Source organism: Calonectris borealis, chromosome 10 (genome assembly GCF_964195595.1).
Source record: "Calonectris borealis chromosome 10, bCalBor7.hap1.2, whole genome shotgun sequence".
NCBI classification, from domain to species: Eukaryota; Metazoa; Chordata; class Aves; order Procellariiformes; family Procellariidae; genus Calonectris; species Calonectris borealis.
The window spans coordinates 13,186,889-13,207,842 of record NC_134321.1 but is presented as its reverse complement, the minus strand read 5'-3'; the positions used below and the strand labels follow the sequence as shown (position 1 = coordinate 13,207,842).

The window sequence follows — 20,954 nt, the reverse complement described above, 5'->3', positions numbered from 1 at the left end:
TCCCAAGGCTGCTAAATATCACCTCTTGTCTTGCTTCAGCCTGGCAACACCAAGTGACACAGCAAGGACAAAGGGGGTGAGCTCTACCGTCTTTATGCACTGGATGGAGGAGACGACACAGAGAGCTGCGGTTCTCAGCTGAAGTGGGAGGATGTGTGCAATTAAGGAGATGAGGCAGTCCTTGTAGGTGGGAAGAGCAGAGTTATGTTTGCACACACCATGTTTGGGCTGGAAGGCATGGCTTGGTGATGCAAAGGAACCATAAATGTGGATTCCCCACCTCCTCTGTTTCACGTAAGCAGTGAGGAAGGCAGGATCTAAAGTGTCATGGTCCTCGTGGTGGCACCCAGCAGTCTTCTGCCTGAGAGACAGCTTTTGGATCTGGTGTCCCAAGCGCTGGGCTCTAGCCCCAGAGTGAATCAGATGGAAAGAGCAGGTGGATTGCAAAGCAAAATCTCTCCTTCTGACACAGTTATGTGGGAGGTAACATGTTCAGTTAGTTAGTGCCTGAGGCTACAAGTGAGAAGACATGGATTTTACTGCTGGCTCTGTTACCAAGGAACTTTTCAGGCAGAAGCACTCCACCTCTCTTTAAACAGAAGTGTCCCTTCTATAACTCAGGGATGTTGGTGCCTGCTGAGCCTTTGAGCTTGGATCCATAAATAGAACATGTCAAAATATTACAACATATCATTAACCTGAACGACACTGTGAAAAGAGACAAGCTAAGGACCGGCTTCTCCAGATCTCATTCCAAAGGCATGACACCAGCATAAAAACCTGGTTCACCCCAGGGGAAAATCAGAGGAATAGCGCTGAGGCAGGCAACACAATCTCAGGGTACGTCCCCTCCACGGGGCTTGCTGCAGCGAAGCTGGAAAATTAAACCTGAGAAAGATGTATGTGTGGGGTGGGCCTGAAACGCTCTGTGCGTGCTGTTTGCTAGAGCAGGGCATGAAACTTGATCAATATAGGGGTCTTCTAAAAAGGTGTAGACCTTGTACAGCAAATTTCAGCTTAGTAAAAGCCTTGCATTCCTATAGAAGCAATCCCTAGAGTCTCAGGTGAACCACAGGTAGAAAACCATGCCAGAGTTCATCCTTCAGCCCTTGCAATGACTCAGATAACAAGCATCCTCATTGAAACTCTGTTCACAGTCAGACAGCTCTTACTGCCAAGAGTGACCTGCTGATGTTTAGCCAGTTATTTCCTTTAATTTCCTTTTTAAATCTTGGGTCATTTGTCCCAGTTATTCCCTTGTTTACTGTACTAAACTTTTCTTTTCTCTGTCTGGTATTTGCACCTCCAAATCCTGCTAATTATTTATTGTGTTTCCCTTTAGCTGCTATCATCCAAACTATGCCAGGTTAGTTCTGTCAGCTTTAAATTTTCCTTAAAAGCCGAACTCTCCAGCTTGTTAATCATTCTCTCCTGCAGGGAGTTGATTATAGGATCCAGTCCATGGAAGAAAATTATTAACTCCCCTGCCTTGCAATCAGTAATTCCTCTACAGAAGTAGCCTATTTCTCCTCGCCTTGGAGGTGTGCGATGATGTGGGCTCTGATCACACAAGTGTTCGCCATCGGCTGTGACACTGGGTTGTGCGGGCGGGCCAGGGAGGTACGATCAGGCTGTGAAAGACAGAGCCTGCACGCTGCAGGCCGCATCTACCACCGCCCGCCTGGCGGGGACAGGCCGCTCCTCGGGGCCGCTGCCCTGCCCCTTCCCCGCCGCCCCGCGCTCCACGCCAAGATGGCGGCGGGGCCGGGCAGGCGCTGGGTGAGCCGCGGACGCCATGGCTCCCGCCCGGCGAAGAGGTGTGAGGCAGGCCGGGGTGAGGCGTGTGGGCAGCCGAGGGGGTTCCACGGCGAGGGGGCGAGCCCATCCCGGCCCAGGGGTAGATTGGGACCTCCACCCCCAGCCTGGGGGAGGGCGTGAAGAGAGCGGCCGGGGTAGACCTGGCCGCCGGGCGGTGGGGTTCAGGGGGAAGTTTTGTGCCTCCCGCCCGCTTCAGGGCAGGCTCGGCGCCCCGGCGGGGACGGCTGCCGCCTAAGCCTCGCCTGCTACTCTGCTCCCGGCCCGCAGGTGGACGGCTGGGGCAGAGCACCTTTAAAGCGCGGCAGGCCCGCCCCTCGAGTCCCGCCTCCCGCCCCTTCCCATTGGCTCACGCCGCTATTTCTTTTGGCCTCTTTGACAGACCCTCTCTCTACTTGGTCCCTGATTGGCCCAAGCGGCACCCCTCTCGGGGACCCTCTCTCAATAGCGCCGCTGGGCCCAGCCGAAAAGGCGTCGCCCCGTCTGCCCTGGCTCTGGTGGCCGCGTCCCCGTCTGGCGGCGCTCTGCTCTGCTTGAGCCGCTCTTCAGCGACACTCCCTGGCTGAGGGGAGCGGCGGGGCCGGGGCCTGGGATGGCGGGGCTGGGCCCCCGCGACTGAGCGCCGTCGGCGGGGAGGCAGGGCCGGGCGGGCTGGGCCCGCGGCGGGTAGGAGCGGGGCCGGCGCCGGGAGCGGGGGGCTTACGGGGAGGGGTGCCGGGGCACTGCCGGGGCGGCGCGGCCTGCCCCGGCGGCACGGCCTGGCTGCGGCTGGGGCCGCGGCCCTCTGAGGTGAGCGGCCGGGCCGCGCTCCAGGGCGGTGCGAGGCCCCGGGGGGTCGCCGGGCTCCGGCAGTCGGCCTCGGGTGAGCGGGGGACCTGAACGTGCCTGTCAGGCTTTAAGAGCCCGCGCCTCGCTGCCCAGCCGCCCTTTTTTTGCACATGGGGAGTCCGGCAGGAAAAAACCTTCGTGCCTTGCCTGGGGCGCTGCGGTTGTTCGGTTACAGTCGGTATCAGCTCGGGGGTTACCGGTGGCCGGGGTGGACCTCGCTGCTCTCTGGGTTTCTGCCCTGCCCTTTGCAAACGCTTCAGCGGGTCCCTGGAAGGCAGCGTTATGCCTCCTTGTGCAGCCTGGCAGCCTCCAGAGGCACCTTTGCCTTGCCTGGAGGGTAGAAAGTAACTTAAGATTTTGTCCAGCTCTCTGGTTCCTTTAGCAGCCGCTAAAATAGGCAATGCTTCCTTGCCAGTGAAGTGACCATGTACTGTTACTTTGCTTCACTTGCCGCCTCCTTGCTTGTTGTCTGTGCACCCGCCTAGTAGAGGAAAAAAAACCAAAACCGAAACAAAACAACAAGTATACTTACTTCTTAAAGACATCCCTGAACTGGGATTCTCTGTCTGATGGTTTTGGATTATTGTTGATGCTGCTGCTTTTGATATTTTTCTTTGGTTGTTTTTAACATTGCAGTTTCTTTGTTTTTAAATTTAGTTCAGAACAAGATGTGAGAATGAAACTGGGAGAAAAGAGAGGTCCTTGATCACTGGCGGAAAATCTCTGTCTTTTGAGTTCTAAGGATGAAATGCAAAATGCCACTGTTATGACCAAGAGTGAGGTTTGAAGAGCCATCTTAAAAAGGAAGAGAAGAAAAAAAGGCGTTTTTTTTTTATTTTTAAGCATTTAAGTTATTGAAGTAACAGTTGTATTTAAGTAGGGATCTGGATAGTGCAGTTTTTCTCTCGCACAAATACGGTGTTTTAAGGAGCAATCTTAAGCCTAGTATGATCTGTACTTGAAAGATTTTCTGATACTGATTTCAGAAAGGAAGAAAACTTTTATTTTTTTGTTAGAGCTGAAACTCTGGTAGTGTGTAGTTCACCTTTGTGTGGTTGGGCTTTGAGAGCACAGAGAATTGCCAGTGACTGAGCCCTGAATTTCGCTGAGCTCTGATATGGTTACGGTGCCATGAATCAAGAAACAACATCCGCTTGGTGGGAGGCAATCATTTTCACTGAAGGTGCAGCTGAGCCTTCCCCAGCACTCTGTCACAGCAACCTTCCAGGCGTGTGGATGTTCCTGATCTGAACGCACCTTGGGAGTCCAGTGCCTGGACAGAGCAATAGGCCTCAGCCAAGTCAGGCTGACTTCAGCTGTAGTGTAGAAAACCATTTTGTTTTGTTTTCTGGTGTATGGTGAATAGAGCTGCCTGCTAGAAGAAAAGGGGAGACCAGGACTGCGGCACTGGTTTCCTCTGATGTGGCCACGGGGTGATTTTACCCCCGTTGCGTAGGTTGGGCTGGCTGAGGTGAACCGCCCCGTGGAGGCAGGGTGTGGTGAGTGATCTCTTGGATATGTTCAGCTGACTGGATTTATTTTGGACTAGGCAGGGCAAGGGTTTGGACAGTGTGCTGTAAGGAGCAGTGTTACTGGGGGTGACGAAGCCTAGCCGGATCTTTGCCATCAGTTCCTGGTCCTGTGGCCACGGAATTTTTGCTGGTGATTTCAACAAGAATGGGACAGTTTTCCACATCTTTGCTGTAGGCCTTAGCTATTAGAAAAGCATGGGGATCGCACTGTCTGGCTGATGGCTTTGGCTGCTCTTTCGTATCATGTTGGACGTTCTGTTGCACTGCCTTTGTGTATACTCCATCTTGGGATGAAGAATAGGATACTAAAAGCAGGCCATAGCGAGCAGCCTGCCTGAGAGGTAAGCTTGATTCTGCTTTGCCCTTTGAAACCTTGTGACTGGAGCTCTGCTACATGTGGCCAACTCCCCTCCTTATCAGCAGCCCTGCGTGATAGTGGCTTCTAGGGTAAAAGAATGGAGCCTGTCTGTTCTTTTTATAAGGAAGATGTTTTTCCCAGGTAATTCTCTTGCAGCTTTATACTCGAGCTCTTTTCAGTGTGACAGGCAGATCGAATTCTTTACCCCAGAAGAGATACTAGGAGGTTGTGATGGTTCGCAGTTGATGATGTTATTCTGCCCATGCTCTGTGAGGTTTTTCTCTACGCTTTCCCAGCTTTTTTAAAAATTAGGTAGAATTTTTTCTGTGTTGGCAAATGTGAACATACTTGTCCTTGCTGCTACTGAGATGCAGCGGCGTTTCAGAGGAGGAGAATGGTGCAAAATTATTAACAGAAAATCCTTCTCAATGGTGTTGATTCAGAGAAGTGAGAAGCTGGAGGGAAGAGAGATAAGTCTGGAATAAGAAGGTTGTTTGTTGGAACCTGTACTAGAACTAGGATTTTTTGGCACAGATTTTGCCATCTTAGCACAAAGTTGATCTTTATAGGTCTGCATGTATTTATTTAATGTGACGTCTCTTGTGCTGCACAGCATACGGCGAAAGAAAAATCCCAGCTCAGCGAGTATCTGTCAGAATGGATGAATCAAAGGGAGGATTTGTTAACTGAGGATGGGATGATCCCCCTGCCCCTCAGAAGACCTGGGAAGAGTCTCAGCCTCTGAAGAGAAAGAAGAGTCTGTGGCTGACAGTCTCGAGCAGTTTGTGGGGAAGGTGCTCCTGAACTCTAGAAGCTCAACAGATGATACGGGGCTGTGCTGATTCTTTCTGACTCACGAGTCACCCAGAACCTCGCAGGGGAAATACCTTCTGAGTCCTCTCATGGAGGCTGTCAGTTTTTGCCATGCCAGCCAAGGCTAAAGTCAAACAGGGAGATTATTTTTTTTGAGATGAATCCTGGATTGACTATAGCACACAGACTGCTAGAGCACTGTTTCTGGCATTGGGCACCTTGAAGATGCCAGTTGATAGAGATTTTTTTTTTTTTAATCTGTGTGTTGTCTGTGACCACTTCTTTGGGGAGTGCCAGGAGAGATGATAGTGTTTGCATTCAGCTCGTAGCTAGTGAAGTGCCTTAAGGGTAAGGGTTGCTGTTTTAGGGTGGGAAGAGGAGAGGATTTGCACAAGGTGATACATCGAATCAGGAGCAGGCTTACTGAGGTGAATCAGGTCAAGACTCTAGTATATACTGAATCCTGATCTAAAGCACTGTGTGCCATAGTCCACTTAAACTTCCAAGGTGATCGTAGAACCAACAGAGGGATAAACTGCTGCTGCTGTTGTTTCTGCCAAAGCTACTGGCATGGGCATGAAGTACATGGAGTTTTATGGATGGCAGAGCAGAGTTTCCCTTTAACTTCTGGAGGGACAGTTAATATCGCAGCAGTGTAGGGCCTGGGGGATGGACAGATGGTGGAAAAGTTGTGAATGTTCTCTCAGGGAAAGCAGTACAAAAATGTTTCATCGAGGAATGGGAAGTTCCGTCTTATCTTTCTGAGAGGCAGGAGAGGTGTAAGGTAGGGCAGGCAAGAGAACTGAGTGCTATGACTCTTATGATTCTGACCATAGCTCTCTGCTGCCTGAGAATTTGACCTTAGGAAACCCATTAGATAGGACTGTGCCTGGTTCTGGTTTGCAAACTACCAGTGATGATGCTGATCTGTGTCTGAGAAGGGCAATGCAATTGAGACTGGTGGATGTAAAGAAGATGGAGAACTTCATGCTAACAGGATTTTAGGCGCTGTCTTTCCACAGCGCCTAACTGTGTGCTTAAGATCAGAATAGTCTGGTGTCTTGCAGAGGGTTAGAAGAAAAATGCTGAATCGGGGTTTTTGCCAGTGTTGGTTTTGGAAGGTAAAGAGTCTGTACAGTCCCTTTAGGTAAAAGTACGTGAGGCTTTCCCTGCTGTCAGACTGTGGGGTTGGTAACAGCAACGGGTTTAGGTAGGGGCCTTCATTTTTTCGTTGCAATAGTTGAAATGAAATAATTGACTGTAACTTCTTGATCTTGGGAGCTAGAATGATAATTAATGTTCTGGTACAGCAGAGTTTCTCTCTCCATCTGATGGTGCCATGTATTGCTGCTGAGTCTTGATTTCTTCTGTGAATCTGCCAAAGCTCAAAAAAATCACAAAATTTAATCCAGCATAGTATTACACTATTTTGAAGGCGCTTGTTACTCTGATACAAGATAGTGTTTTTGTACTGTTCACACTAATGGCTGTGTGCAGAGTAAGGGCAGGTGGCATTTCATTGTGTAATAGAGTCTTTCAGATGGTGATAATTTGCTGTAACAAGCAGGAAGCAGTTGTGTGGAGGCCTAATGGCAGGGATGTATTTTTTAGCTCTGACTCACAAGTGATTTAATGTTTCTTTTTGTCTCTGCTGTGGTTGTCTTGTGCTATGTTTGACCTGGACCAGAAGGAAGGCAGGATGTTCCAGTCCATGTCTGTGACGAGATTCTCCATGTATGACAACATCACATATTCGACTGCCCTGGTGACAGCACTGGATAATGTGACAACTTTGTCCCCAACAACAACGCAGGCAATCAATGACACCAACATCACTGTGCCGCACAAGTGCCTGTTGTTGCTCTATGAGGACATTGGGAAGTCCAGGTGAGAGAGAGGAAATGGGACCACGGTCTGACCCTGGGCCAGGGGAAAGAGCTTGCTTTCGCAGAGTTTGGTTGAGAAGGGACTGGGGCTGGTGCCTTCCCTTCTAGATGATGAAGAACAGGAAAAAAACTGCTTTATTTACTTTTTGCAGAGTCCGCTACTGGGATCTTCTGCTCCTGGTTCCCAATGTGCTTTTCTTTATGTTTCTTCTCTGGAAGCTGCCCTCTGCCAGGGCCAAAATCCGTGTCACTTCCAGCCCAATCTTCACTACATTCTACATACTAGTGAGTACCGCTCTGTGCTTTTGAACTGATGAGTGAGTGTTTTTTTATTACCACTCATGAACAATATCACTGAACTACTGGCGAGAGAGCCTAGACCAGATCTTGCAGGGATAAAATCCATTTTTAGTTGAAGGTGTACCACAAGAAGTAGACACAGATATTTTTTTTTGTTCACTGTCTGAATTCTACTTTTCACAGATTCTGGGACCATATCTGCTGGATCTGAGTGGATTTTGTTCTCCTGTGGTGATTTTTTTTTTTTCTTTTCCTTTTTTCTTTTATTGCTTTGTTGTCTTGGAATCTAGTATTTTACACTTTCCTTGCTCCTTGCAGTAAGTAGCATGTGACACAAAACCAGCTTCTCACTGAGGTAGTGAAAGTGAAACACTGGAGAATAATTTGTGTGAAGCTGTTGAAAAGCTTGGTCATCTGCTGTAGAAAATGGTGATGTGACAGGGTTATGGTTAGTCTGGGAATGTAGGAACCCAACGCTGTTAGTTTCTTTCCCATTATATCAACGTGGCTGCTTGATGATGTTCTTGATACTTCTCAAGGTGGAAACAGAATATATAGGCAGTACAGTTACAGTTCTCAAACATTTAAGATCTTGTCTGTTCTCCTCTCCCCAGTTTAAAAAGGCACAAGCAACTTTTGCTCGCATTAAGGTAGTCTCTTTAATAATCTCTGAACATCATACCTATTAACAGTGGTACTGCTCACAGGGCATGGTAAATACAGCTAGGGACCTACTGGAATTTGTTCAAAAATATCATTCAGAAGCTTTATCATAGGTGCTTTTTGAGATCCTGGCTCGCCTCAGTGCGTAGCATAATGTGCTTGCTCTTCCTTAGTGAGATTAGTACAGGTTGTAGAAGTAAATGTGTGTTTGAATTGGGTTAGATGGGAGGCATCCTCCTTTGGGCTGTGTACAGGTACTGGCATGGCAAAACCCAAGAAGCATCAAAACCAAATCTAAGCTAGCAGCCTCAACTGAATCTTTGGTGGGAAGTCTCGTTAGTTCTTTCAGGCCTGGAGTGTGGGCACTGGGTTTGTGCAGAGTTTTGGATAACCAGGTATACACACAAACGCTCCAAACTTTTAAAAATATTACCAGCCATTTCCAGTCTGGATTTAAGTCTTCCTTTATGCTTCCAGTAATGCACATGACTCAGTAAGAAGTTCCTGCCAAAGGCTTTGAAAAGTAAAACTCCTGAGAAACCAAAGGGAAGAAAAAAGTGAATTGACTTTATGCTGTTGACTTTTTCAAAACGGAGTGAGAAGCAGAAAGTGATGAAACAGCCTTAGAGGAAAAAACACTTTCACTCGGTTTGATCTTCTGGAGAATGTTATTGGGAAATGAGGATGTAAATGTGTTCTGTGAGGATTTCCTTTCAAATGGCTGTCACATCTTGAAGGAAAGCTTTCTTGTGGAGTCAGTGATTAAAGCTAAGTTAATAGATTGGGAAGAGTCTCTACCTACTTAAAGAGGTAGTAAAAAGGGTGTGCTTTCCTCTCCAAAGAGTTGTTGCTGCTCCCGAACACCATTATATTCAGGGACCCTTCTTTTTTGTCAGTGTTTTGTCCCAGAGTTTTCCACCCCAGAAGGAATGATCTATTATTCTTTCATGCCATTTGCATCCCTTCTTTTCCTAAGAAGGAAACATTCTGCTGGTGGCTTATTGGTCATTTCCATTCTTCAACTACTTTAGAATCAGCTTGGACTCTTTTCGTTCTCTGATAGATTTAGCTGTCGTATACCTGCATCATTAGAGTTAGCCTGTGACTCGGAGAATTTTATCTGGAAAAATCTGCTTTCTTAGAGGGTAAGTGTGCACAGTGGAAGGTAGATATATCCAGCTGAGCTCTTAATTGCATAGTATGGCTGTGACTGCACAGGAGTTGGTAAATTAGCCTTGCTGAGCTCCATGCTGTCATGCTTAAATGGTACATGAGCTGACTTGGGTATCTCTATGTTGCACTGTGCAGCAGGGTAAGATTTTGTAAAGCTGTTGGCTGCAGCTGACTTTTTTCCTCTGCATTCCTGAGCATTGTCAGTGTTGAGTGAGAGAACTGCAGATTTTAATTTTATCACAGATCTGAAGTGTGGTTGTTGGTATCGAGTGGCTTCCGTTATCTGATGTGATTGGTTTATTCAGTCATACCAAGCACTTGATCTTGTCATTTGGAGGGATATATTTTTGTCTGTTTTTTTTCCACCCCTGAAGGGTGGGAAGACTGTTTGCCTGTAAAGATACTGTTGTGAGGAGTGGGTGAGACCTCTTCAGAGCTGTTTAATCTGACATTTGAGAAAATTTGTTTCTTCCTAAATTCTAAGCCAGTACTCCTACATCTAACAGGCCTGAGGAATCTTCTTCGGCAAATTAACTCTAATCCGCTACAGGAAATCCTTAGTACACATTATCAGGCTTGAAAGCTGACCTGGAAATGGTATTCCAAAAGGGTTTCTGGTCACTACTGTGTAAGTGCCTTTTGAGATGAGCTCACTTTTGGTATCTTTTTGTGTAGGTATTTGTGGTAGCTTTAGTTGGTATTGCCCGTGCTGTTGTCTCCATGACTGTGAGTGCCTCTGATGCTGCCACAGTTGCTGATAAGGTAGGTACAACACTGATTTTAGAGGCTCTGCTTTGTGCAGTTCCGATCACAGCAATCTGCTACGGCTTCCCTTTTATGTGCATACAGGAAGAATGTGGTTTTTTGCAGTACTCATAGCTATGTGTACTATGGAATCCTGTTCTGATAGCTGGTCTAAATGATCACAACATCCAGGGCTGTAAAACAATGGACTTCCTAAAATAGACACAAAAATAGTAGCAGCAAAACTTTCCTGTTGCAGATGGAATGACTGTTTTGCAAGAGCTAAACATTCAGATACCTTTAGTGGATAGGCAAGACCTGGCCTTTGTTACTTTGGCAATATAGGAGTGGCTCTTTGAAAAATATTTAATTCTTTTGTATTGAAAGCAAATAAAACCAAATTCCCTTTTGAGACTGATAGCTGAATGTCCTTGCAGCCACTCTGAGCACAGGGTGAACCCTTAGCAAACAGGAAATAGCTTTGGACGTGCTGTTCCTTTGTAGTCATTTGACTTGTGGCAGAATATTACCTAAAACAAAAAGCTCTGTAGCTCTTGAACTGTTAGAGGAAGAAGAGCTGCCTACAGAGTACAGGTTTTCTGTTTTTATTCTCTGGGATCAGTGTGGTTCTTTTGCTTTTCCTTTTATCTGTCAAAGCATTGTAATGTACTGCTTGTTGTGAGTGGCTGGATGTTTGTAGCATTTTCATTCATTTCTGTTGAATGGATGTAGGTCCAGGACTTGAATAATGGAGAAGAGGTGAGAAGGTGCTTTTCTTCAGCTCTGTTGGTCTTGCTGCTAAGTGCACCTTGCTGGGAAGTCATGCAGTAAGGCAGATACTCTGTCAATTTTTCCTGTAAACACATGCTCTATCATGTCTATTATGTTTCTTTTGTTTTCTCTCATATATATACACACAGACACACACACACAGAGTTTATTTTCTGAGATTAGAAGTGTCTCATTGAATGCCTTTTAAAATATTGTGTATCTTCAAGAGAGGGTGCCATTCAGTGTTCAGAGGAAAAAGATTAATAAGATAGAATCTGCATTCTTGTTCTAAGTTTGGCACTGACTTATTGCATGACTACCTGGAAAGTTGCCTCACCTGCTGTTTTCTTGGTCCTGTTTCACCAAATAAAATATGGGAATGTAAATGACAAGCTGGAAGTGGGAGGGCTTTAGAGTTGAATATGCTTTAGATTTAGAGATCAGTAGCTTTGGAGGACTGCAGAATACTGAGATTGTTCAGTCATAACTGTACTACAGAATCAAGTGCTTTAAGAACTGGCCCTGCTTAATATTATACTTCTGAGGTTGTCTTGGGTTTGTGCTCCTTGGGATTACAGCAGAAAGAACACATCCAAGACAAGTGACAGATTCTCAAGTGTGGCAAACCATGGCCGCTTCCTCTCTCTGTAGACATGCTATTTGCTTGCTCCCATACAACTGTTCTGTTTCACAGGCATGGACGGGGCTTGGAACAAGCATGTAATTAGTATCCCTACAAAGCATGAGGAAGGTTTGTGGAAATGATCTGCTCCATTCAGAAGCTGCTATCTCCCATTCAGGAGTGGAGAGTGGAGTTTTGCTGTGTTAACTTCCGACTGGTTCCTGGCACCATCTAATCATGTTTGTCTGATTTCTGTTATCCCTCAGATCCTTTGGGAGATCACAAGGTTCTTCCTTCTGGCGATTGAACTGAGTGTGGTGATTCTAGGTCTTGCCTTTGGTACGTGTCAAGAGGTTTTTGAGTGCTTTTAATGTTTCCTATTCCCTTTCCACAGAGGCTGCATCTGTAAGTTTGTGGAGATGCTGATTCTATAAAGTGAAGGAGCTCTAGAATAAAGACAAAGGACAAATTGGGCAGTTTTAGTTAGAAATGGCTGAAAGCCTGATTACATTTACAGATCTATGGCTTGTGAAATTTCTGGTTTATATGTGCTTTGTTTGTCCTGCATGCATGTGGTAAAGGAGTGTACAGCTTAGGTGAAGATGACTTATGCAAAGATCAATAGTTTGATCTTTGCTTCAACCCCATTTTATTTAAGGTGGTTCCTTTGGGGGTCCTTCTGTCCCCTCCTTGGTTGGTTTGATTCCATCCTGGCTTCATTCAAATGCTTTAACTGTACCTGCAATCTGTAACTCTACTTTTTTTCAGTTGTACAAGTGAAAATGCTGTTTGGAGCGCCTCTTCCTGTGGGTCAGAGGTAGAAGGGAGGGATTGGTAGGTGTCACTGTTGCATCTGCCAGCGGGACAGCTGAGCGCTAGCTCTTTCATCTTTTGAGGGCTCATAGAATAATTTAGGTTGGAAGGAGCTTCTGGAGATTGTGTGCTCCAGCATATTCCAGTGCAGATTTCTGTAAATTATGTAAGACCTTCTCCCCTGCTCTAACCCAGTCTCCCATCAACCTTTTTCCTGAGAAGAAACTTTACAACATCTCAGTGTACATAATACTGGAGTAATTCCTGACTTTTTTTTTTGTAACCCTAGCAGAAGGTCTTAGTTGCTTTCTCTATATTAGTGTGGGCAGGAGGAAAGCAAGTTAAAACCTGTTGTTTGCTAAGTTATTTTGTCTGTGAAAGGCTCAAACTCTCCGAACAGGGAAGCAGTTTCTAGCAGTTAAGTGAGCTTTAACCTTCCCTTGAAGGCCTCTGGAAATACAAATGTTTTTCTGTATTGGTTTTGGAGAGAACTGATTTTTATCAGGGCTGGGATCATATCCTGAGTCACTTCTGTATTCCTTAATTCCAGGTCACCTGGAGAGCAAGTCAAGCGTGAAACGTGTTCTGGCAATCACTACAGTGCTGTCTCTGGCATATTCTGTCACCCAGGTGAGTACATTGGAGCAGAAGAATTAGAAATTAGAATTTGCAAAACAGGGGACTTTGCTTGGAGCTAGGCAGTTAGATGTGGGACTCCTATCTGGAAAGTGGCAGCTTTGCTCTTTGGATGAGGTTTTGGGGGAAGACTGGATACTTGTGGCAATGTGTGAGGATCCCCAGAGCATACATCAGACTCTATCTCCTTGTCCCCTTTATGGCATGAAAGGCTCAGCCAAGGTGAAGAAATGAGATGCGGTTTAGATGGATTGCTTTGTTTAGTGTATCTTGCAACAGGAGTGAGAGGTTTTTCAGAACTGAGCCACAAGTTCTGAATCTAGCCTCAAGTGCCATGAAAACTAGATGGAGAGACCTGAGGTGTGCTTGCCAGATAAAGGCAGTGCTGTGGGCCTCTTGTCTCCTCTTGACTCTTTGAGAGCTGAGAGCTCTTGCTTCCCTTCAAACTAGCAGCTGGCTTGCTAGCTCAGTTTATGAGCTGTGTCTCCATCTTCTGAACAACGCAGTATGTGTCTGGGTTTATTCTTCTCCTCGGTATGTAAGTGGTCAGCCCTATGTCTCTAGACTTGGGGCAGCGCCAGAATAACACACAGATCTTTGTTCTGCAACCGGGCTCTTGCTTGCGGAGGCAGTGAGCTGATCATTACCACATGATAAAGCTGGAGGAGCCTCATTAAATATCAAGCGTGAGCTATATCTGGGTTCAGTAGTGCTTACAGCACTTTTCTCTCTTCACTGTCTGTATGGTAGCTTCTGTTCATACCATTTTTCAGGAATTCAAGTGAATGAGACAATGTCCTTTCCCAACTATTGCACAAGTGTGGGCTTTTATATTCTGGATGTTTCAGCAGGAAAGGTCTACTTTAGAAATGGCAGTGGAACTCTCTGTCTATTTCAGACAGACAACTGCTTGCATCCCCTATCCCTTCATTCAGTCTCTCTTCTGGAATGTCATTGATGCTGGTTTCCTTCAGATGCAGATTCCTGCCACTTTTTTCCCCTCACTTCGTGTCTTCAGTTTCTTTTGCTTTTCCTGTGTGAGCTTAACTTGTTCTAGTTAACCAAGCAGGGCAATGGTGGGGTCTTAGGTGGCAGGGACAGCTATAAACACAGCTATAAACTTCTATAAACACAGTCTCCCGTGTCCAGACACCCATTCTAGTGAGGATGCTGCCTATAACAGAACCATGTTGGTACCACTTCTCTCCTAGGGCACCCTAGAAATCCTGTACCCTGATGCCCACCTCTCAGCAGAAGACTTCAACATCTATGGCCATGGAGGGAGACACTTTTGGCTTGCCAGCTCCTGTTTCTTCTTTCTGGTAAGTACTGGGCATGTGTTATGCACTCTGATAGCTGCTTTGTATTTTCTAAATGGGGAAAGGAGGATGATTTGTGTATAATGAGGCCCTAGTCCCGCTCCTGCCTGATATAGTGCAGCATTGATGCTTCTCATGCTGCAGGGAAGCTGAAGCAATAAAGGTATGGTGGGAGTGGTGTAAGCTGGGCCAGCTGAATTCCAGCTGAACTCAGATGTTCTTTACTCCTTTGTTTCTCAGTGACCAGCCTTTTTGTGCTGATGGGGGTGAGGTGCGGGGCCTTCACATCTGCACTGGGTTTAATATCAGGGGGTCTGTGCCCCTGTCCCAAGACATCTAGGGAGTGCAAAGATCCCTGCAAAGATTGTTGAGTTCAGTTGCCAAGCAGCCATGGAACAGTTAGTTCTTTGTCTCAACAGGTCTATTCGTTGGTGGTGATTCTTCCAAAAACTCCTCTGAAAGACCGGATTTCTTTGCCCTGTAAGTGAGTGTAGTGTGTTCCATAGTATCGATGGAGACAGCACCAGGATAAAACATAGGTGGGAGTAAGAGGTTCCTGTATCTGGTTGCACTGCAGATACATCCCACTGTCTCAGCATACAGTTACATGGCAAAGGACTGATAAGTTATCCCTGGAAAAATAGCATGTTGCGCCTTTTGGAAAGCAGAATAAGAGCAATTACATTGCTACTTCAGTAGCTAAACAATTACATTAAGAAAACGATTTACTGCTCAGTTAATGATACAGATGTAATGTAAATATATAATCTTCAGAGAGCCGTAAGAAATGGCTTCTTAATAATAGCTTCCTTTGAAATGCATGTATGATGTTAAAGTGTACATGCTGGTCATCCCCTGGGAAAGAAAGGCTAATTGGAAGCTGCTTAATAATTTTTGTCTGGGCATTTACTTTATTAAGATGCTTCTCTGGTTTTTCTTTTTGTTGCAGAATATCTGCAGTTCTTGAACAGGGAGGGAAGCTGATACTAAGATGTTTGCATTGAGTTGTTCTCTCTAAGTAGTGTTGGCATCTATGTGTGGGTACCCTGAGGGAGTGGATATGTGTGGCACATGCCACAGGCAGGTGGTCCTGGGCCTGATCTGCCTAGTGTCCAGCATACCCTGCTGCTCCTGTCCAAGTCTCCTGAGCAGTTTTGTTTAGTGCACAGATTCTGGTTCAGCTGTGGGTTTTTTTGTTTTTGTTACATTCAATTATGTGACTGACACTGGTTCCAGATGCTTGCCTATAAAATCTTTGCATGTGTTGCCATGAGCATGTGTTTTCAAAACCATCTTCTGTGTGTGTATACGCATGCAGGAGGCTATGGTTTAGTCCACTGTACCTCCATCAATCCTGCCAGCGTGGGACAGGAAAATGCAGTCTTAATTCTTCAGTTCTTAAACAGACAAGATGGTGAGATGCTTCTGCTAGGTTTGCCATCTCCATCAAACAGATTTGCACCAGGCTGATGCTTATGAAGTTGAGCTTCATCTACGTCCATGTTTCTTCCACAGCCAGGAAGAGTTTTTATGTTTATGCTGGAATCCTGGCACTGCTGAACCTGGTGCAGGGCCTGGGCAGTGCCCTTCTCTGTGTGGATATCATAGAAGGACTGTGGTATGTATACTGGGGGAGGAGGTCTGCAGCCCAGTTTCTCGTGTTGCTTTTGCGTGTCCTTCAACACTGCCTCTCCCAAGAAAATAAACTTGTGCTTTGTTCCTAAGAAGGAATAAAGCTGTTGGTTCTGTTTTGTGCCAGGAGACCTCACAGGTCTGTGGAGCTGCGTGCTCTGCAGTGGTCTTGAGGTGGTGAATGAGAGTAATAGTTTGAATCCACTGATGCCTGTCCATTGGCTCGTGTTTCATAGGTAATAAGGGAGGAAATAGTCTGTTTGCTAGAAATAGCATGGAGATACTTTTATTCATATCTGGAGTCTCGTTCTGCAGGGATCAGTGTCAAAATTTGGAGCACTGAGACTGTGCTCTTGGTCAGACCTTGGGTCTTGGCATGGTTCCCTCTGAGTGTCTAGGAGCAGTGACACATGTTGATGGCAATGGCTGTTACTTTGCATCAGTCTGAATTTGTTTAGCAGAAGACTTTTCTTGTTCTCTGCTTGGACACTCTGGAGGGAAATTGGATCATTCTGGGAGGATGTGACTGGTGTCATCCAGCTGTATTGTGCTTGAGTGCTAAATTCCTTCATGTTGCCTTTTGCCGTTGACAGCTGTGTTGATGCTACCACGTTCCTTTACTTCAGCTTCTTTGCGCCTCTCATCTATGTGGCATTCCTGAAAGGCTTCTTTGGGTGAGTAGCCAGGAACAGGAGTTTAGAGGGTATATATTGTCATTTAATTGTTTTGCACTCAGGTTCTCCCCATCTGTAGAATAAAGGCAGCGACTAGAATGCCAGTTAGGGAACCAGTTGTTAATTCTTGGCCTTGAAATTTTTCTTGTGTGACCCAGGGCTGCTCACTTTTATCCAAGACTACTTTGTATGCAAAGTAGAGCTGATAGCTATATTCCTCTCAAACATTTATGAGGATCACTTCTTCAGTGTCTGCATCCTGTTTAGTACAAAGTTTTCCTGCTGAAGTTGTTAACTAAATGGTTAGTGAGAGGTTGAGTCCTGGAAGGTTAAATGATCTCCTGGGTGGGTTTTGGGATAGGTTTGTAGAAAGGATCTAGGGGTTAGGTAACTCTTGGGCTGAGGACTCCTCTACAATGGGCCCAAGAGTCACCCGCAGTTAAAAGCACGCGGGAGTGTGATTCCTGGGTCGGGGTTGCCGCCGTGTGGCCACTCAGAGGAGACGCATCTTGGTAGGAAAACCGGAGTGTTTTCCTGCAGGCTTTAGCTTTTATTGTCCATAAGCAAGAAACAGCAGGCTTTAAAATAAGAACATAAAGTACTCCTAAAATACCAAAATGTGCCTCTGCTGCCTTCTGAAATCAGAAGGGAACAGTGTCTGGAGTTAGAGATGGAAACTGCTGATCCACAAGTGTTTGTATTTTGGTTTTCCTGATGTGCACAGATGGAACTTGAGGTGGACTCCTGTTCTGTTGGTGTCAGTAACCAGGTTGCTGTGGAGTCCAGTGGTGTTTGGATGCCTTTGCCCTCAGTAGTTCAGAACTCCCAAAGATGAGAATGCCTTTCCCACACTAGAGTCAGGATTCTGCCTTTTCTCTCTCTTAGGTGACTTAGTCCAAAGCTACATTTAGCATTACTTTATGGCAATTACTCTGCTAGGTATATTTCAGGACTGAAAGCTAGTGTGAAGAGTTTTTAGGGTGTGAATACACAATTTCTTAGTGCTGCAGAGTTTCAGTTAAAGATAAGAGGCTGTGATACTACATTGCTTAAAAATGTATTTTAAATCTTTAATCACTCCAGGTCTGAACCGAAGATCCTTTTCTCGTACAAATGTCAGGTGGATGAACCTGAGGATGTGGATGTGCACCTACCCCACCCTTATGCTGTTGCCAAGAAGGAAGGAATGGATTCTGGGTTCTACTCGAGCACTCAGATTGACACCACAGCCTACCTGGATGACGTGGCCTCTATGCCGTATCATGTGGGCAGCATCAACAGCATAGACAGTGACCGCTGGAAAGCCATCAATGCCTAAGGCAGGGCCACCCGCTTCACATGATGCCTCATTCTTTTCCTTCCAAGCTCCCTGGTACCACAGCTGTTAGGATGCCCATTGGAAATCTGTCCTTGGCTATCTGCCATGGCTTTCCTCTCTTCCTTAGGATTTCCGAAACCTATTGTGGAACTAAGTTGGCAGCCCAAATCCTGTTGGAAAGAACATTTTTTTTGTCGTTACCTGAAAACAATGTAGAAAAGTTTTGTTCATGAATCTATAAACACTGAACCTTCCTGATCCTCTGTGTCCCAGATGTGAATATGACCCAGAAGACAGGCCTGACTAGCACCTCTTCCTTTTCAATGACTGAAAGCACTTGTCTGCCAATTAGGGGAATGGTGTTTAGGGATGAGGGTGTTGATTTGACTGCTGTATTGTACATATATAGAAAGAGTTTGGTGGTTGAAACCAAAGATGATCTTCTTGGGCTTTTTCAAGCCCAAGCATGGCTGCCTGGGTCTTGTCATAATGCAACAGCATAGGTGCTGATAGCAGTGTCTGAAGAGGGAAGCTGGTCAACTGGGCTCATCTCTGGTTTCAGCTAATACTGATGAAAATCATGAATTGCAGTTGCTATGGGTTAAAAGGAATGTTCTGAGTGTGTGGGAAGGAGAAGAGAGGTATGAAGAGGAATGAACTGTTTGTGCCCTGGGAGCATTTTGGGGGGCTAGTAGCTAGCAGCATGGATGTGAACTGACTGAACAATAGGGACACAGAAGGACAGACAGAGCTGCTGTCTAGCTGAGATGAAGGAGCTGTGAAACAGTCTGTGGAGGCTGTACTACTGTGCATCTGAGCTCACAGGAAAATCTAAGAAACAACACTGAATCAGGGCTGAGTTTCAAAATTAAAACCTGTGAGGTAGGTGCATTTTCCATGTGTACCCTGCTTTGTGGCTCTGGCAGGGCCTTAGAGAGTGCTATGAAGGACGAAGCTGACTCTGCAGATGAAGGCTCCAGAGATGTTCAGGTGCTTGAGGCAGAGCAGAAGTCCATGATGAGTCCAAGCTGTCAGTATTTAATGACTGGAAACTCAAACACCATAGGCATGCTAGAATCAAGCTAGCTGGTGTTCTAAGTTCAGAGGCAAGTGGGAGGTGGACGTGTTTCTCTGGCAGTGTCCTTCTCTTATGTTGCAGTTCAGATCCCCAGACTTCTGCTGGTCTGAATAGGTTTTATGGCTCGAAATGGTGAAAGTACTTATGTGCATGTGGAGTGTGGTTCATTCAAAGACTATCTGGAACTTCTTATTAACCCCTTCCATGCTGGAAAAGGGACTACTGCTGTCTGGCACGCAGTTTCAAGACATCGTGTTCCAATCCAGGGACTGTTCAGCTGAAAGCTGCATCAGGCTGGTTTCTGGGACATACTGTGCTCTCCAAGGATGAAGAGGTGTATTCCTCTAGCTTTGGGGGTGCTTTCCTACCTGAGTCCTCCAGGTAGGTGGAGATCTGCTATAAGCAATAGCAACTTTCCATTGGAGAATGGTAGAAAGAGGGAATTTGAAACGTTTGGGGACTGTGTGAATCTCTTGCCCCAACTCACTGCTCTTCCTGAAGAATATTGAGGTAAGAGTTTCTGGGAAATCGTCATGCAGGGTGCAGCGTGGAGGTGTTAGTTTGGATCATGAGCAGGTAGGGGAAAGCATTTGCGACCGGGTGTTTCCACCATAGGGAAAGAACACGAGAAAGTTTGGGTAAGAACACAAAGTTCATGTTGGTTGCCAAAACTATGCAGGCCCTTTGCTTATCTTTTTTTGTTAATGAGCAATGCAGCCTCTCTGTTCTGCCTGTGGACTTTGCCCTGCAGGCCTTTGCCAAGTAGCACTGGCACCTTGAAAACAAACAGCCCCCCCCTTTTTTTTTTTTTTAAATTTACTTTTGAGAAAAAAAGGCTTCCGTTTGTCTGTGTGCGAGAGCTGAATTGTCTTATGTAGGTCAACAGCCTTTCACATTTCCCCTCCGTGCAATGACTATGTAAGGGCTGGACAATCAACTGGCTAAGTCAGCCCTTGCCACATTAGAGAAGTGTTCCATGCTCCTCCCGTCACTTGCTGTGAATCGGCCTGAGCCACGCTTGCTTACTCTAAAAGGGATGGATGATGTTGTCCCTGAATTGCCCTGCTGCTCCTAATACTGCTTACAACACAAGCTGCTGTTAGAAAGCATGGGGAAACTTGCAAAGCTTCCCTGGAGTTGGTGGGCCTTGGACAGAGCCAAGAGATATGAAGGTCTTAAAGCAGTTGAGAAATAAAGGAGCAACTTTTTCCATCCCAAGGAGTATTTGCTGACTCTCAACACCCTGGCGGAGAGGACTTGTCTTGCCCTCCTTGGTGATGTGAAGAGCAGGTTACGAATTTGCCTTTTTATGAGCTGAATTCAGTGCTGAAGGATCACCTGTGCAGGTGGTCAACACGTCCATCCTGTCCTTTGCTGGCAGGACTCCAGTATTTCTGGGGTGTCCCACATTCTGCTGCTGAGGAGCTTCTGCGCTCGGTCATGGACTGACCTTCCTCCTGTTGTATTTTTATGTATATATAATGCTTTGGGCCATATTCACAATGGTCCTTGAGCAGAAGTGTGTTATGTGTGTGGGGGGATGCAAAGAGAGAAAATATAGAATAAATGTATATTTTTGTTTGTAAAATAAAGAAATAAAATTAAGTTTGGCATAAATGGTCATACTTTCATTCTCAAATGATCCATATTATGGCGAGGAAAAAATAACTTTCAGATTTTTTAAAAAACCCTGAACAAATATGGCAGATAATAATGGAATAACACGATGTCTTTTTGTCAGAAATGGATTTTTCGTTCTTGGAAGGCTATTACTAGGACAGCAAACAACTGTGCAGAGAGTGGTCTCCAGGTCTAAATAATTGTCAGTGAAGCCTCTGACTCTTCTTTTGGTATTCTTGGGCATGTCTAGCGTCAGGGGTCTCTGCTGTAGGATATCTTTCCCTGTTGCTTGGGAAAAGGCTTGGAACCGATTCTTGCTTATTTCTTGTTCTGGGCTTTGAAATGAACCCTGTGTGTCA

At 45.9% G+C, this 20,954-nt stretch overlaps 1 protein-coding gene across 7 annotated transcripts; it reads left to right on the top strand.

Annotated features, from left to right (window-relative positions):
- The first annotated feature begins 1,751 nt into the window (after positions 1–1,751).
- On the top strand, positions 1,752–20,592 carry TPRA1 (transmembrane protein adipocyte associated 1). Of its 7 annotated transcripts, none has more exons than XM_075158895.1 (11): positions 1,752–1,834; positions 7,034–7,233; positions 7,385–7,517; positions 10,044–10,130; positions 11,772–11,844; positions 12,869–12,948; positions 14,166–14,276; positions 14,693–14,753; positions 15,789–15,891; positions 16,499–16,579; positions 17,663–20,592. In XM_075158895.1, the coding sequence occupies exons 1-11, from the start codon at positions 1,796–1,798 to the stop codon at positions 17,895–17,897; spliced, it is 1,203 nt and encodes a 400-aa protein (XP_075014996.1). In that variant the 5' UTR covers positions 1,752–1,795; the 3' UTR covers positions 17,898–20,592. The 7 variants fall into 7 exon arrangements, with proteins under 7 accessions (XP_075014996.1, XP_075015002.1, XP_075015001.1 ...); XM_075158896.1 differs by lacking the exon at positions 1,752–1,834 and adding an exon at positions 2,189–2,481; XM_075158897.1 differs by lacking the exon at positions 1,752–1,834 and adding an exon at positions 2,655–2,677.
- The last annotated feature ends 362 nt before the right edge of the window (positions 20,593–20,954 follow it).